General features: G+C 41.9%; 2 protein-coding genes across 3 annotated transcripts in view; one reads left to right on the plus strand and one right to left on the minus strand.

The window, feature by feature from the left end:
• Positions 1–3,104: 3,104 nt before the first annotated feature.
• On the minus strand, positions 3,105–9,774 carry ptgesl (prostaglandin E synthase 2-like). The gene is made up of 7 exons (XM_035785306.2): positions 9,458–9,774; positions 9,043–9,228; positions 8,860–8,915; positions 8,629–8,781; positions 3,951–4,151; positions 3,680–3,797; positions 3,105–3,515 (listed from the first exon to the last, which is right to left on the minus strand). The coding sequence occupies exons 1-7, from the start codon at positions 9,743–9,745 to the stop codon at positions 3,360–3,362; spliced, it is 1,158 nt and encodes a 385-aa protein (XP_035641199.1). The 5' UTR covers positions 9,746–9,774; the 3' UTR covers positions 3,105–3,359.
• Positions 9,775–10,096: 322 nt separating this feature from the next.
• The window catches only part of LOC118393058 (ral guanine nucleotide dissociation stimulator-like), a 28,459-nt gene continuing 20,721 nt past the window's right edge, over positions 10,097–17,834 (plus strand). The window contains exon 1 of one of the 2 annotated variants that reach the window (XM_035785305.2): positions 10,097–10,490. In XM_035785305.2, the coding sequence (XP_035641198.1) occupies positions 10,470–10,490 (21 nt within the window). In that variant the 5' untranslated portion in view covers positions 10,097–10,469. Of the gene's footprint in view, positions 10,491–15,712; positions 15,991–17,834 lie in introns of those variants that run through there. The other variant, XM_035785304.2, reaches the window with a different exon arrangement.

The following is a 17,834-nucleotide window of genomic DNA, read 5'->3' on the forward strand; positions in this document are numbered from 1 at the left end:
CTTGGAGGGTACTGGTATTGAATGCTGAGCTAGAGTCAATGAACAGCATTCTTACATAGATATTATTTTTGTCCAGATGGGATAGGGCAGTGCAATGGCGATTGCATCGTCTGTGTATCTATTGGGGCGGTAAGCAAATTGAAGTGAGTCTAGGGTGTCAGGTAAGGTAGAGGGGTGGTCCTTAACTAGCCTCTCAAAGCACTTCATGAAGACAGAAGTGAGTGCTACGGGGCGATAGTCATTTAGTTCAGTTACCTTTGCTTTCTTGGGTAGAGGAACAATGGTGGACATCTTGAAACAAGTGCAGACAGCAGACTGGGATAGGGAGAGATGTCTGTAAACACTCCAGCTGGTCTGGGCATGATCTGAGGACGCGGCTTGGGATTCCGTCTGGGCTGGCAGGGTTATAACACTCTTAAATGTCTTACGCGTGTCGGCCACGGAGGAGAGCCCACAGTCCTTGGTAGCGGGCCCTGTCGGTGGCAGTGTTATCCTCAAAGTGGACGAAGATGTTTAGCTTGTCTGGAAGCAAGACGTCGGTGTCCACAACGTGGCTGGTTTTCCCTTTGTAGTCCATAATAGTCTGTAGACCCTGCTACATACGTCACGTGTCTGAGCCGTTGAATTGCAACTCCGCTTTCTCTATACTGACATTTAGTCTATTTGATTGCCTTACGGAGGGAATAACTACACTGTTTGTATCCGGCCATATTCCCAGTCACCTTGCCATGGTTAAATGTGGTAGTTTGCGCTTTCAGTTTTGTGCGATTGCTGCTATCTATCCGCAGTTTCTGGTTAGGGTAGGTTTTAATAGTCACAGGGGGTATAACATCTCCTATACACTTCCTGATAAACCGTGTCAGTGTATACGTCGATGAGGCTACCCGAAACATACCCCAGTCCACGTGATCAAAACAATCTTGAAGCGTGGATTCCGATTGGTCAGACCAGCGTTGAATAGTCCTTAGCACGGGTACATCCTGTTTGAGTTTCTACCTATAGGAAGGGAGGAGCAAAATTGATCAGATTTGCCGAAGGGAGGATGGGGGAGGACCTTGTAGGCATTTTGAAAATCTGAGTAGCAGTGGTGTGTTTTCTCAGTGTGAGTGCTCCAGTCAATGTGTTGGTAGAACTTGGGTAGCGTTTTCCTCAAATTTGCTTTGTTTTTATTTATTTAATCTATTTTAGAATAAGGCTGTAACGTAACAAAATGTGGAAAAAGTCAAGGGGTCTGAATACTTTCCAAATGCACTGTATAGTATGCCAAAACTAAATTAGCATATATCGTGGCCAGTATCATGAATGCAACATTGGATAAAATGGTTATTCTTGGTGCTAGATTTACAGAGTCATTGTTCCTTACCGTTGTTGAGAAGATCATTTTCAAGGTAGTTAATGTGGCTTCTTGCTGTGTATGGTTCAAGGTTTTTTCCCCTGTCATATTGTTTCCTCTTTTCTCATTCACTGCAGTGATAATCTTTGGGTTCGCCAAAGTCATATTGCATTACTTGTCAATTTCAACCTATGGGGTATTTTTATTGGATGGATTTCTGTCCCTTAAGGTTTTGAGAATGTGACTTCCTTTATCTTGTCTTTGTTCTTATTTTTTTAATTTACTTTTAGAACCAGTAACGATCATGACATCTACTGTTCAAGTCATATTGTCAGTGTTGTTGTAGATAATGGAAGGTAAATCCAAACATTTGTTCATAGACATGTCATTTGCTCATGTTTTTAATAGTGTATATACACACACAACTATTTCTCAGTTGGTGCTGAACCAAATAATTCTATAGAGAATACTTGTGTAACTTGTAAAGTATGAAATGTTATAGCCATATCTTGCAAAATAGAACAATGTAGTGTTCCTGAATGAGAACATGATACATTATCAGTTTACTTATTTTTATTTAACATTTTTACATGTATGAACATCATTGGGGCGTTTTTAAATTGGTTAGGAGTCTCGGTACCACTTTGTCCAATGGATGCTGCCAAATTATAACAATCATTTCACTTCTTACACCCTGTATAGTTAAGAATGATAATGTAATTAATCTGGCTATGACTGGAACCCTCAAGAACAACAATGAGGAAGAATTAGCATCAGTCAAGAAGTTAACAGATGAAAGAGAATCTTGAAACAGGATTACTGTGCATTTTTTTTAAGGGAATTCAAACCCTAAGGAAAATAATATACTGATTATCAGATGTAGCTAATTAAACTAAGTCATGTTAGCTCATGCAATCATTTTAACCTTCAAGTATATTGGAAAACAGAATGGGGGCGAAAAAATGTAATGCAAAATGCTAAGACTGTGTGTAGGAGGTATTTGACAATGTTTACACAGATGCGATGTAAATTTAAAGCTGCTAATTTGGTTTTCCTTATGTTATATACACTGACTATACCAAACATTAGGAACATCTAATGTCGTCTCCCCTTAAACCCTCAATTCGCCGGGACATGGACTCTACAAGGTGTTGAAAGAGTTCCACAGGGATGCTGGCCCATGTCGACCTCAGTTGTGTCAAGTTGGGTGGTGAACCATTCTTGATATACACAGGAAACTGTTGAGCGTGAAAAACCCAACAGTGATGCAGTTCTTGACACAAACCGGTGCGCCTGGCACCTACCATTCAAAGGCACTTAAATATTTTGTCTTGCCCATTCACCCTCTGAATGGCACACAGGGTAGCCTAGTGGTTAGAGAGTTGGACTAGTAACCGGAAGGTTGCAAGTTCAAACCCCTGAGCTGACAAGGGACAAATCTGTCATTCTGCCCCTGAACAGGCAGTTAACCCACTGTTCCTAGGCCTTCATTGAAAATAAGAATTTGTTCTTAACTGACTTGCCTAGTTAAATAAAGGTAAAATAAAAACACAATCCATGCCTGAATTGTCCCAAGGCTTAAAAATTCTTTAACCTGTCTCCTCCCCACTGAAGTGGATTTATTAAGGTTCATAAGGTTCATAGCTTCCACCTGGTCAGACTCATGGAAAGAGCAGGTGTTCTTAATGTTTAGTATACTCAGTGCACATGTTACGCCAGCCTTGACACCAGGTAGACAGAATGCCACAGTAATCAAGGATCTACAACTAAATGGCTTGCTGCTGCAAGTTTATTCAAGCAAATTAACACAGATCATTTGGGTGCATTTTCACAGGAAATAAATCAAGAGGTTGGCCTTTTGCCTAATCCATATTAGCTAGAGAAGTCCATTTCTGTGAATTGTGTCAGGAGGACAAGAGCCTTAGGACAAATGTATAGCATTTTTTTCACCCATCTCTCCTTAATGCAATAACTCTTCACATCTCCTGATTAAGTCAGGGCTGGAAGTGCTATTGAATCAGATCTCCTAGTGCTGGTCAATATTTAGAGCAGGGTCAGTTTGGCCCTTGTGGCTTTTTGTAGCTTTCTCCATTCGTCTGTACCAGCTCTTCACCTTGGTGTTCTCCATCATGTCATCCCAGGCCTCAAGACCCTCCATCACTCTCAGGATCCCATACACTGCCTGCAGAGAGAAGAGTTGTGGACATAATTAGCAAACACTTCCTGTTTACTATTTGTCTATAGTAAACAAAAAGCCAAACAAAAGTCTCATCAGCAAAACTGCATAAGACAATACAAGTTCTAGAAGTCTAAGATAATACTTCACATGACATGTGGTGCTCTTACCAGGTCAGCCAGATTGGGCTGGTCTCCACCCATGAACTTTCTCTTCTTGCCAATGGCCACCACCCACTCATTGACTGCCTTGTACAGATCCTGTCTCACGTCATCCTGCAGGTTGTGTCTGCAGGATAGAGGGGTTTAATATAAAACAGAGCTCATCACCAAACATTGGCTGGTTATTCAGAAAAATCCACTTATTCAAGAACTATTTACAAAAACTGTATACATGTACAAAACCTTAGAACAGATCATCTTTTTTTATTGTGGCACCCACCTACTTTTCAGTCTTTTTGAGATGACAAACATGGCAGCTGCTCCAACATACTTTGCAAAGAATCCCTCATAAGTGCCAAACTTGCCCTCACGGACAATATAGTCAAAGGAGGCCAGGGCCTCTCCAGTGGTCCTGTAAACATTGGGTGAGATCAGGTGCACCAGCCAATCATCTGCCCACTTACGCCATTTGATCTCCTCCCTAAAGCAGTTTGAAGGGAAAGAGAATAGGCGAAAGTGACATTTAAGCCTAACTGATGCTTGACATGTATTATATTAGCATCCCCAATTACTACTCTTCCTGGGATCCAAACAGGAAACAAACAAGTAAAATACATAACACAATACAAAATACACTACATGACCATAAGTATGTGGACACCTGCTCGTCAAATATCTCATTACAAAATCATGGGCATTAATATAGAGTTGGTGCAGGCCAGTCAAGTTCTTCCACACAGTTCTTGCCAAATAATTTCTGTATGGACTTCACTTTGTGCATGGGGGCATTATGCTGAAACAGGAAAAAGGGCCTTCCCCAAACTGTTGCCACAAAGTTGGAAGCACAAAATCCCCTAGAATGTCATTGTATAATGTAGCATTAAGATTTCCCTTCACTGGAACAAAAGGGGACTAACCTGAACCATGAAAAAACAACCCCAGACCATTATTCCTCCTCCACCAAACTTTACAGTTGGCACCATGCATTGGGGCAGGTAGCGTTCTCCTGGCATCTGCCAAACCCAGATTCGTCTGTCGGACATGCCAGATGGTGAAGAGTGATTCATCACTCCAGAGAACGCGTTTCCACTGCTCCAGAGACCAATGGCGGCAAGCTTTACACTACTCCAGCTGACGCTTGGCATTGCATATGGTAATCTTATGCTAGTGTGCGGCTGCTCGGCCATGGAAACCCATTTCATGAAGCTCCCGACGAACAGTTCATGTGTTGACGTTGCAAACTGCTTTTGGAAGCAACTCGGTAGTGAGTGTTGCAACCGAGGAGAGAGAGTTTTTGTGTCAAGCGCGTCAGCACTTGACGGTCCCATTGTCTGAGTTTGTGTGTCCTACCACTTCGCAGCTGAACCGGTGTTGCTCCTAGATGTTTCCACTTCACAATAACAGCACTTACAATTGACCAGGGCTGCTCTATCTGGTTGGAAATTTGACAAACTGACTTGTTGGAGAGGTGGCATCCGATGACGGTGCCACATTGTTAGTCACTGAGCTCTTCAGTAAGGCCATTCTACTGACAATGTTTGTCTATGGAGATTGCATAGCTGTGTGCTCGATTTTATACATCTGTCAGCAACAGGTGTGGCTAAAATAGCCCAATCTACTAATTTGAAGGGATGTCCACATACTTTTGTATATAAAAATGTCTGTCTTGACAGTCCTCTTCGCAACATAAGATCTTTTATCTGTTTTTAAAAAATCTGTTTTTATTGCTAGCTTGAGTTACCTGGGGTGGCAGAGACTTCCATGTAGTCATGGCTCTACTTAATACTGTGTTTCACTGCCTCTGTTCTGGACCTGGGAACTGTGAAGAGACCTCTGGCTGCATGTCTTGTGTGGCACCGTTGAATGTCTGAACTATGTGCAGACAATTCAGTACATTTAAACCATCAACACCTCGCACAAAGACCAATTGTGATGCAGTCAAATCTCTCAACTTTGAGCCAGGAGAGATTGACATGAATAAATACCACTGACATTCTCCCTCTGTGTACATCTACAGTAAGTGTAATACACGCTGCTCTGTTCTGGACCCACTGCAATGTCCTTATTTTTCCGCACCACTGGGAAGTAGTCCAGCTGTGACAAAACTAGGGCCTGTGGGACCTGTCTGGTTGATTTAGATATCAAGAAAGCAGAGCAACACCTTATCATTAACAGATTTCTTCCCATTTTAGCAACCATTGAGTCTACAGTATATGTTTTGACCATGCCAGCTTGCCATCTAGTGTTACACCCAGAAGGTTAGTCTCTTCAACTTGCTGAATCAACACATTATTCAGTAATCGATCTAGATGAGGTTTAGGCTTGAGTGATTTGTCCCAAAAACGGTGCTTTGAGTTTAAAAAATATATTTAGTACCAGTCAATTGCTAGTTACCCATTTTAAAACTGACTGGAGCTCTATGTTAAGGGTGTCATTTATTTGACTGTCGTAGCTGACTTGTACACAGTTGAGTCATCAGCATACATAGACACAGGCTTTATTCAAAGGTCAGTGGAAGGTCATTAGGAAAAATTTGGTACACCCCTCAACCGAATTCCATTAGACATCCATTAATACACTGAATAAAAATAAACACAATATGCAACCATTTCTAAGAATTTACTGAGCCTCAGTTTACATCTCATTCAAATAGAGTTGATCAGGCTGCTGAATGTTGTCCCACTCCCTTCAATGGCTGTGTGAAGTTGCTGGATTTTGGCGGGAACTGGAACACGATGTCGTACACGTTGATCCAGAGCATCCCAAACATGCTCAATGAGTGATATGTCTGGTGAGTATGCAGACCATGGAAGAAATGGGACATCTACAGCCACCAGGAATTGTGTACAGATCTTTGCGACATGTGACAGTGCATTATCATGCTGAAACATGAGGTGTTGGAGGAGGATGAATGGCACGACAATGGGCCTCAGGATCTCATAACGGTAACTCTGTGCATTCAGATTGCCATTGATAAAATCAATTGTGTTCATTGTCCGTAGCTTATGCCTGCCCATACCATAACCCCACCATGGGGCGCTCTGTTCATAATGTTGACATCAGCAAACAGTCAGCCACACAACAGTCTGCCATCTGCCCGGTACAGTTGAAACCGGGATTCATCCGTGAAGAGCATTTGCCCACTGAAGTCGGTTACGATGCCAAACTGCAATCAGGTCAAGACCCTGGTGAGGACAACGAGCATGCAGATGAGCTTCCCAGACACTGTTTATGACAGTTTGTGCAGAAATGATTTAGTTGTGCAAACCCGCCGTTTAATTAGCTGTCCGGGTGGCTGGTCTCAGACGATCCCGCAGGTAAAGAAGTCAGATGTGGAGGTCCTGGTCTGGTGTGGGTACAGGTGATCTGCGGCGGTGAGGCAGGTTAGACGTACTGCCAAATTCTCTAAAAAGACGGAGGCGGCTTATGGTAGAAAAATTAACATTAAATTCTCTGGCAACATCTGTGGAGGATATTCCTGCAGTCAGCATGCCAATTGAGTGCTCCCTCAACTTGAAACATATGTAGCGTTGTGTGACAAAACTGCACATTTTAGTGACGTTTTATTGTCCCCATCGAAGCACCTGTGTAATGATCATGCTGTTTAATCAGCTACTTGATATGCCACACCGGTGGTGTGGCAGGTGGATGGATTATTTTGGCAAAGGAGAAATGTTCACAAACAGGGATGTAAACAAATGTGCACACCATTTCTGAGAAATAAGCTTTTTGTGCATATGGAAAATTTCAGGCAGCTTTTATTTCAGCTCATGAAACCAACACTTTATATCTTGCGTTTCTATTTGTGTTCAGTGTAAATAGGTAACTCAGTCAATGATTAGGCAGAGAATGTAAATCCATAACACCTCAGTATTCAGCAATAGGTTATGATCAATGATATCAAAAACTGCACTGAAATTTAACAAAACAGCTCACAATCTTTTTATTAATTTCTTTCAGCGAATCATCAGTCATTTGTCAGTGCCGGGCATGTTATTAGGTGCCCTTCCCTATAAGCATGCTGAAAGTCTTAATTGTTTTTCTGTAAAAATAACATTGTATTTGGTTAAACATGATTTTCCTATACGTTTGCTAAGCACCAGTAACAGGCTGATTGGTCAGCTGTTTGAACCATTAAAGGGTGCTTTGCCATTCTTGGGCAGCGGAATGACCTTTGCCTCCCTCCAGGCCTGAGGGCACACACCGTCATCTAGACTTAAACGGAAGATGTAGAAAACAGGAGTCCCAATGTATTCTGCTACCAACTTCAGCTTGTCATTATTTATGGATAGCAACAACTTTGTTCACCTCTCCTACAGCAACAACTTTGTTCACCTCTCTTACACCAACTTTGCAGAACTCAAAACGACACTGCTGGTCTTTCATTATTTGGTCCGTCATGCATGAATATGAACACTCAGCGTTTGTTGTTTGCATGTGATGCCTAAATTTGCTAATCTGGTCAACAACAAAAAAGTTTAAGTGAATATATCAAAGGGTTTTGTTATGAACAAGCCATCTGCCTCAATGAAGGATGGAGCCAAGTTTGCTTTTTTTTACCCAAGAATTTCATTTAAGGTACTCCAGAGCTTTTACCTATCATCTTTGTTCCATGGTATATTTTCTCCTTTTTGTTTAGTTTAGTGATCTCAATTTACTGTATGTTTGCCAATCTGCGGAGTTGGAAGACTTATTTTCTATGCCTCATCCCTCTCAGCCATAGTTTTTAAATTCATCTATCCATGGGGATTTGGTAGTGCTAACAGTCAGTTTCTTGATGTGCGCAGGCCTATCTGTAACTGGAAGAAGCAATATCATCATCTAAAAAGAGTAGTGATGTATGTACACCTTTTAGAGAGATTTGGACAGACATGCATTTTCATGAATGACCCATGCACGGAATGGTTTTTGGTCATTATATGGTCAGCAGTAATTTGGCACCCAATGTGTTCACCTACTTTCTGGAATCTTTCTCAGGGTACATTGTCTGACCTTCAGCTTCATTCACCATCACCCAGTACTTGTTGTTGAACTCGATCACCTCTTTCCCCTTCTCATTGACAGCCTTCATCTCTGGGTAACAGTACAGAATTTCTGAGATGGTTTTATCCCTGAGGGGGAGATAGAGAAATCAGACCACTTCATGTAAAGAAAACACAACAACACTTTTCATAGAGGTAGTTACTTACTTGCTCATCAACCGTGTCTTCAAGGCACTGATTATTAATGAGGAGTCATTCAGTTGCTGATGAGTCAAGAGCACAGAAGGGGAGAGAGAGAGAACACCTGACAAGTTTTCCCATCATCCCATACACACCTGTACGTTGTAACTATAATACCAAGTCATGCAGAGTGACTGTGTCCCCTCTTACCACATCATTCACCATCACAATTGGCACTTTTCTGTAAGTTGACCACTTGATTTCCTTCCTCATGACAGGGTTGACCTCCACAATCTCATATGGAAGCCCATGGTAGTCTAGAAAAGCTCGCACTTTACTGCAGAACGGGCAGGTCTTGTACTGATACAAGGTCAACTTCAGGCCACCAACAGAAGGCTGAGAAAGACAGGGACGTCAGTTAAAAGTACATTTCATTCATTAACGTTACATATACATTTACAACGCAAAATTTGGCACATTTGAGGATGTAACATTGGGCAAGCTACTTGACAAAAGTACACCACAGAGGTTGTTAGCTGACAAACAAGATTACTGTGCTTCAAGTATATATATGGCCAGTAACGAAAACATTTTTCACATTAATAGTCTTGCCAAGTATTATTACCTTGACATCTTCTTCAGCAAGGTGATGTTGGACGGAGAGCTTTATTGTTTGATACAAGCCAAGCCCCCCTCCAATCAGGAATGCACACCCCAGGACCCTGCCACCGCGCAGAGGTGTGCTGAAAAGCAGTTTGGAACGGAATCCTGCACCACCTGTTCTGTAGGCCCGGCTCGATCCATGTAGCGGGACCCTTGGAATCAGGGAGGCAATATTCCCAGCACGACATGGTGGAGACTCCAAAATGTGCCAGCCGACCTTACTGAGAGTTCTCGCACAGGCGGCTGCCATCTTAATTTTTACATAAATTCCCACAATTCTGTGCGTTGGGACTTGTTCGAGTACATCGTATCAACGCTGAATTTTCGCTCTTGGTAATGCGTTTTGGTGGGATGTTCAAGAGCGAACACTTTCTATACGCTTGAGCTAACTCATACTGTAAATTCCATTTTTTTTCTTGGCTGGTTACGAGCTGGATTTTTAAAGATTTAGTCTCACACCTGTAAATAATCTTTGCTTAAAAGTTTATTTTGAGCATCAGTCGAAATAACGCATCACTGCTTGATGCGATGTACACCAACGTAAAATGATAGGATCATGTATTATATGACTAGTGTTCGTATTACTATTGGGGATGAATTAAATTAACAATTCCAAAGAAAGAAATGGCATCATGAAATTGTTAAAATCAGACCAATGCGCATTGCACGCCCCCCGTGGTTGCAGGGGGAGGTTTGAGAATGAAGATAGAGGATGACCTAGAAATTAAATGCTGAGCGATTGCAATGGATTGTGAAGTTTAGACTAATAGCTGAATAAACTATTACAGTATCGTACTACATATCAACTCAAGGTGGTGCTGAACTCACTGAGGACATTTCCACAAGGATACCAATCGCTGATTTGGTACACGAACTGTGGATAATCAAAATGCTGGATGCCGGTACAGAAGAAATGAGAATCTATTCTGAACGTGCACGAGAAGACATTTGAAGAAGGTCATGAAATTGAGAGGATGATAATGCTGGAAAAACAGGTATACTACAGTCACCTGGGGTAACGTTCATTATGTGAGGTGCACTAGCTGTCACGGTGTTGTAGTGTTGCGTCGACACACATAATAAATAATACATCATATTATGATTTTGATCACGGTGGATTATTTTCATCTGAAACCTCACTGAATAAACCCCTAATCTGAATGCATGTGAATAGTAATTTGTCAGCATGCCCATGACCCCAAATATGTTTATGCATTTATTGGATGTGTGGATTTATTCTCCCTATGGTCTACTATGCTGAAGGTGAAATATCATAATTTCATCGTTGGTGCATGAATAAACATCATTATCTCACATCCATCATTGCAACAGCATCTGTTAGTCAGTTTCCTTAGATATGGTCTGAATGTGATACACATAATCTCTCTCACTCTCTCTCTCTCACTCACACACAATGCTTTCTCTCTCTCTTTCTCTCTCTCTCTCTCTCACACACACACACAGATAGACAGGCAAACCCATGCACGTGTGCATACACAAACATGCATCCACATACAACACTTTCTGGACTCTCTTTGCATTTCCAATGTCTTCATCATGTATGTTTATCTGTCTGTGTGTTTCCAACAAAAGCCCCTGTGTAGACTGCCTTCACATTTAATGACATACACACATGAACACTTTTCTGATTAAAAGATAAAGAGCATGACGCTGAATATTTAAATCTCTGTTTGTTGTTTTTATAATAGGCTGTGCATTGATAAGAATGAACAATAAACATAATGATATTCTTGGCAAGGAAGTGAAGTTCTCTAGGAAATATCCTTTTTGGAACAGGCCCTCTGGCCCTCAGCGCCTGAGGGAGGGTGACCTCCCATTGTTAAACTCAGCTCTTGGGCTATAAAGAAAGCAAAGAAAGCCTCCCCCAAAAACAACAAACTCTCCAACAGCTTTTGACATGGATTTGTTTGCTCTCTCTGGATTTTGATATATTATACATATGTGAGAGGAAATATCTGGGGTTACCATGGTAACATCACCTGTTGACCATGAGTTTTCAGGCAGGGAGAGGTTTTGCAGGATGTTGCTCTCTGCGTCACTCCTGGAACACAGGTCTTCCTTTGTACATAAACCTATCATGAACTGCCTCACAAAGTTGTTTTTTATGTGCACGTGTCTGTGTCTGGTGGGGGGGGGGGTTGAATATGAAGAAATATGCCTAAAAAGGCATGAAATGATGGCTCTGTTCATTTTCGATCTCGGTCTTTCTCCTTCCCTGACTTCAAAACTGTAGACGATTGATCTTCTTCATGCATTTTCTCTTCATTGTTGTATGACTTTAAGCAGTTTTGATGTGGCATATGAGCTCATTTCTGATTCTGAATAGAAAAAAGCAGACCTCCTCTCTAATAGACTAGCCTCACTGCACACATATGGCTCCTTCTTCTTTATGGAATGTGACAGGAATCTGTGATTTTTTAAAAATCACACGCCTTAGTTTTCTGTGCACAATGCAGAAGAGTCTCCTTATAATCCTTCTATATCTTTTTGGCCCTGCCCTTTAATCATCAGAACGAGTTGTAATGTGAGTTAAATTATCATACAATGCCTTTGTGTGTAAACTTACTTTGCAAGCTGTCATTGTTCCAATAGTATAAAGGCTATGCCATTACTACTGTAGGAACCATTTCAGCCCACTTACAATACATTCAGACCCCTTGACTTTTTCCACAGTTTGTTACATTACAGCCTTATTCTAAAATTGATTAAATATATCTATTTTTTCATCAATCTACACACAATGCCCCATAATGACAAAGCAAAAACAGTTTCTTTAAATTTTAGCAAATGTATAAAAAAACAAAAAAACAGACATACATTATTTACATAAGTATTCAGACCCTTTGTCACGTTTGTCGTATGAAGGCAGGCAACTACAGGCAACTACACATAGTCAAGATCCCAAACCAGGAAGTGGGAAAAAGGCCTGCCTAAATATGATCCCCAATTTTTTTTATTTTACCATTATTTAACTAGGCAAGTCAGTTAAGAACAAATTCTTATTTTCAATGATGGCCTAGGAACAGTGGGTTAACTGCCTTTTCAGGGGCAGAACGACAGATTTGTAGCTTGTCAGCTCAGGGACTTGAACTTGCAACCTTTCGGTTACTAGTCCAACACGCTAACCACTAGGCTACCCTGCCACCCCAAGACAATGATAAACAGCTGTCTCTGATTGGGAACCATATCAGGCCAACATAGACATGCAAAACCCCTAGACATACAAAAACCCTAGACATACAAAAACCTAGAGTACCCACCCTAGTCACACCCTGACCTAACCAAAATATATAGAAAACAGAGATATCGAAGGTCAGGGTGTGACACCTTTTGTTATGAGACTCGAAATTGCGCTCAGGTGTACCCTGTTTCCATTGATCATCCTGGAGATGTTTCTACAACTTCATTGGAGTTCACCTGTGGTAAATTCTATTGATTAGACATGATTTGGCAAGGCACACACCTGTCTAGATAAGGTCCCACAGTTGACAGACATTCTGCAGCATTGAAGGTCCCTAAGGACACAGTGGCCTCCATCATTCTTAAATGGAAGAGGTTTGGAACCACCAAGACTCTTCCTAGAGCTGGCTGCCCGGCCAAACTGAGCAATTGGGGGAGAAGGGCCTTGGTCAGGGAGGTGACCAAGAACCCGATGTTCAGTCTGACAGTGCTCCAGATTTCCTCTGTGGAGATGGGAGAACCTTCCAGAAGGACAACCATCTCAGGATTCTCTGGTCTGATGAAACCAAGATTGAACTCTTTGGCCTGAATGCTAAGCATCACATCTGGAAGGAACCTGGCACCATCCCTCTGGTGAGGCATGGTGGTGGCAGCATCATTCTGTGGGGATGTTTTTCAGCGGCAGGGACTGGGAGACTAGTCAGGGAAAAATGAACGGAGCAAAATACAGAGAGATCCTTGATGAAAACCTGCTCCAGAGCACTCAGGACCTCAGACTGGGGTGAAGGTTCACCTTCCAACAGGACAATGACCCTAAGCAACACAACCAAGACAGCGCTGGAGTGGCTTCCAGACAAGTCTTTGAATGTCCTTGAGTGGCCCAGCCAGAGACCGGACTTGAACCCGATCAAACATCTCTGGAGAGGCCTGAAAATAGCTTTACAGTTACGCTCCCCATCCAACCTGACAGAGCTTGAGAGGATCTTCAGAGAAGAATGGGAGAATATGAATACTTATGTAAATCTGATATTTCCGTTTAAAAAAAAATAATGTGTTATTGCTTTGTCATTATGGGGTATTGTGTGTAGATTGATGAATGAGGGGGAAAAAACAATTTAATAAATTTTAGAACAAGGCTGTAACATAACAACATTTGGAAAAAGTAAAGGGATCTGAATACTTTCCGAATGCACTTTATGTGGTTTTTGTGTGTTATGTTGTCCATAGTTTTTGTCTTTGTATATTCCACGTAATTTGTACACTAGACGACACTATATGTTGGGTCATTGGTCACATGTATATTGGCACACAGGTGACCAGGAAGTAGGGATGCACAGGTATGGCGAGCATATGCTGTTTTTATCTTTGCTGATGAATGGGCAAAAGACCCAACAAAAGAGTGACATTTGGAAAGCGGTTTGTTTTGCAAGACATTTTGCAAATCCCATTGTATCCCACCAGTGCTAGAGTGGCTATCAAGAAGGTTGGCCAACTACAGTTTGGGTCCTGTTAGTAACTATCCCTTTTATCTGGTCTGGCTAACTAGTAGCCGACATGGAAGTTCCATAAAACTATTTGGGTATCACCAAAGACATTTTGTGTTTACAACATGCTGACATTGGAGAGCAAAGACGATGTTATTAATAAGGAATAGATGATGTCCGGTGGCATTGACTATTATACTTTTAAGCAGAACAAGACTCATCGTGTTGTCTGCATGGTTGGGGGTTCTGAGTGTGCTGTGCACCACCCTGTCCTGCCTTTGTCTACAGGAAGTGGATGTGTAGCCTATGCCACAACCAGCTTCCTGTCCTGGCTCTGGCAGTGAGGCAAGACTCGCATGCATGCAGCCATCGCATTGGCCACACGACTTAGCCCTATGAGGGGACATATTTGCCTTACAGTTTCCCTGACAACTACTATTCTACATTATGCAGGCAGTGTGGGACAGCCACTGCATCTGAAAACAGTTTGCAGTGTCTCAACCCTCATTCTATTGAACATAGAGGACACATACTCGTTTCACTGCCCACTTATCTGTCTACCTATAGCCAATGTTAAATTGCACCCAATCTACGAATTAGGGTTTGATTTGGTTTAGATTACAAATTGGTCTCTTCTCACTTCTCTGAATGAGCATTGTACGATAGTACTACATGTAGATGCTTTTGAAACTTACATTTCACAACAGCTACTGTGAATCACTCTTGTAAATTATGAAACAGGGTGTTTTAAATCAAAATGTACCAAGTCTATACATGCTTTTTTCATGGGAGAAACAAGTTATTTGTCTAATCTTGTAAAAAGCGACTTTAGTCTTTAGCCATTTGAGCTACAAGCTGTGTGACCTAAATGCAGTATCATGTCTGATTCATTTGAGTTCAGCTCTCTGTTTGAAGTCCTAGTGAGCTACTAGAGAGGGTAGCTGGGGCATTAACAGGAGCAGTACTTCATGCAGAAAGATGTGTGGACTGAGTGTGGACACATTGCACCTCTAATGTATCACTTTCAGCCAAACAAACACTTATCATTTTGCCTTGACAGCAGCCGACATAGCGACATGGATTTGCCCCAGAGCTATTTTCTCTTGTTTTACCTGGATTTGTTGTTTTTTCAGCACCTATCTTTACACAACGCAGCCTTGCTTCCAGTGTTAACATTGACTACACTGCAGCACAGTCAGAGAGGAGAGGGAAATGAGCATACCTGCTGCATTTCACATGACTTTTTTTCTCTGCTGTCTGCATACTTCTGTAGGCTGTGGTCCATGTGAAAAGGTGTGCGAACAACATTACAATGCCACTGAGGAAGGAAAATCAGCCACTAATGTTTGAATGTGCTGCTGAATGCTGAGGGGTTCTACCTACAGCAGGATGAAATAGAAGAAAGTGGCTTGGGCAGCTGCTGAGAACACAGACAGTCCCTTGTGAGAAACACTCTGTGGAGCTGAAAAGAGAGTGAGAGGGGGAGGGAAAGCGAGAGAGAGAGAGAGGCTAGAAGAAGCAGATGAGGGAGAGGAGGGGTTCCTTCCAGTCTGCAGTGGTGGTGTTTCTGTCAGCAGCAGCCCGAAGTTCCCGTTTGTTTGTGTGTGTATGTCATTGATGCAGAGTGAGAGTTAAAGCGAAAGGGAGAGTAGCGATCTGTTGCTACAGGAGCCTCTACCCTCTGTGTTCAGTCTCTGGGAGTGAAATTAGCAGCATGGAGACCAAGTCCCTGTCCAGCTTTCACAAAGCCCTGGCTCAGCCAGTCAAGATGTGTATGTTTGATTTCCCTGTAAACATACTGGATGATCTGGTAAGAAAGAGCTCATCTGTTGTAATTTGAGGCAGTCGCAGTCTCTTTGGCTGTTGTGTGTGTGTGTGTGTGTGTGTGTGTGTGTGTGTGTGTGTGTGTGTGTGTGTGTGTGTGTGTGTGTGTGTGTGTGTGTGTGTGTGTGTGTGTGTGTGTGTGTGGGTGAGAGAGAAGGTTGTGATTGAGAGAGAGAGGACTTGTTTGTATGCTACAGTATGCTACCACCGGAGTGGGGGTTCAGCTGTTCAGTGTGTCTGGCACACATTCACAGTATAGTTAGGCAACCATTCCCCTGTGATGTCATTCACTTCTGCTTTTTTTCTCACACATGTTTGATCATGCCCACTGTTGAATGTGGATGTGTTTTTATTGCTTATTACATAGCTATGAATATGGTAATACTTGCTGATGGTTTGGTGTTGTTGTTATTCACTGAGTTTGGAAATAGACTATGTGATCTGGTCTCTAGTTCCTTCTGACTGTGACAGGTGCATCTCTGTGTGTTTCATTGTGACAGCTGTTTTGCTCTAACTGTACTCTTCTTACTCACACCCTCATACACTTAATGATAGAGGAACTTGTTTTTGTTGTACTAGGTCCCTGTGGTAGCTGCTGGTCTAGGGTGTATTTACAATTACCTGTTGAACAAATTGGAAAACAGAATCATTGCACTGGGGGGATTTTAAAGAAAAATGTTGTGTTCCCTCTGGCAGTCTTAAAAATGTTTGGTGTAGTATTTCTAAATGAAAAAATGGGCACGAAAATGAGTAATTTCTTGTTGAATGACAACAGACTTTCCTGAAGGATCTCTACTGTTGACCAATCATCGACGAAGGGGCGTAGACTTCAGCTAACGACCTCGGCTTGCCTCAAGAATTGTTGTGTGCCTGAACAACCGGGGAAAAAACGTACCAACGTCCAAAACAAACATTTATCACAAAAGTCGTCATAATATATGCACAAACTCTTCCGAACTGTTTCGGCTGTGAAGCATGCCGACACCCCAAACCATGTCAGAAAGACCATGTTTCCCCTGCTATTAGATAGGTTGTCTCCTCAAGGTATTGTTAAACTGCCTAAGAGTGATTGCTTTTGGTATTGTAAAATTATTTTTAAATGCAAAGACCTGAGCTAGGAGTGCCTCAGAATGGGCTAGCAGCTGCTTGTTTCGCAGGAGTTATTTCACTGTGTTTGAATGGAAGGTTTCTTTAGGAGCCGCCTCTCCGTCTGTCAGGGGGAAGTTCCTCTAAGAGCTATATCGATGTGACTTAGTGGACTTTTTTGTTCAGCTTGTTCAGCTTCTAGTTCACATAACGCCCCATAAAACTAGGCTCTGTAACCTTTATCAGAGATTCACCACAAAAACACCTGTAACTAACTAGTTCGAACAATACGTACTCCACCATAAAGAAGCTATACGTACTTGTGTTGGTAGTGGCACTATTTTTAGTTTAACTGCTTATGCTGACCATTTTGGCTTTCGTTTTAGCTGAAATCTAACATGTCTACATTTGTCAATCCATTAGTTGATTTTCTGATGCAAATATACAATTGGCATAATCATATTTTGTTAGGCCTAATAGCTTTTGTATACATTTTGCCTCACAAATGAGTGAGTCACAACGGTGGTTGAATGGGAATACCCCTGGGAAATCCAGGGTAACATGATGCCAGTGATTTCATTTTCTGTTCAGAGAAGAGAAGTGCAAAGTTTGTTAAGGTTTGTGCAGTTGAACATAGGGACAGTGTATTCACTCTTACAAGCTATTAACAGGCTTTTTGGAATCCCTATTATTTTTGAGTAGAAGTTAATGTTTTATTGTTCTGTGCGTGTTGACCCAGCTGTT

The sequence above is a fragment of the Oncorhynchus keta genome, chromosome 14 (genome assembly GCF_023373465.1).
Source record: "Oncorhynchus keta strain PuntledgeMale-10-30-2019 chromosome 14, Oket_V2, whole genome shotgun sequence".
Lineage (NCBI taxonomy): Eukaryota > Metazoa > Chordata > Actinopteri > Salmoniformes > Salmonidae > Oncorhynchus > Oncorhynchus keta.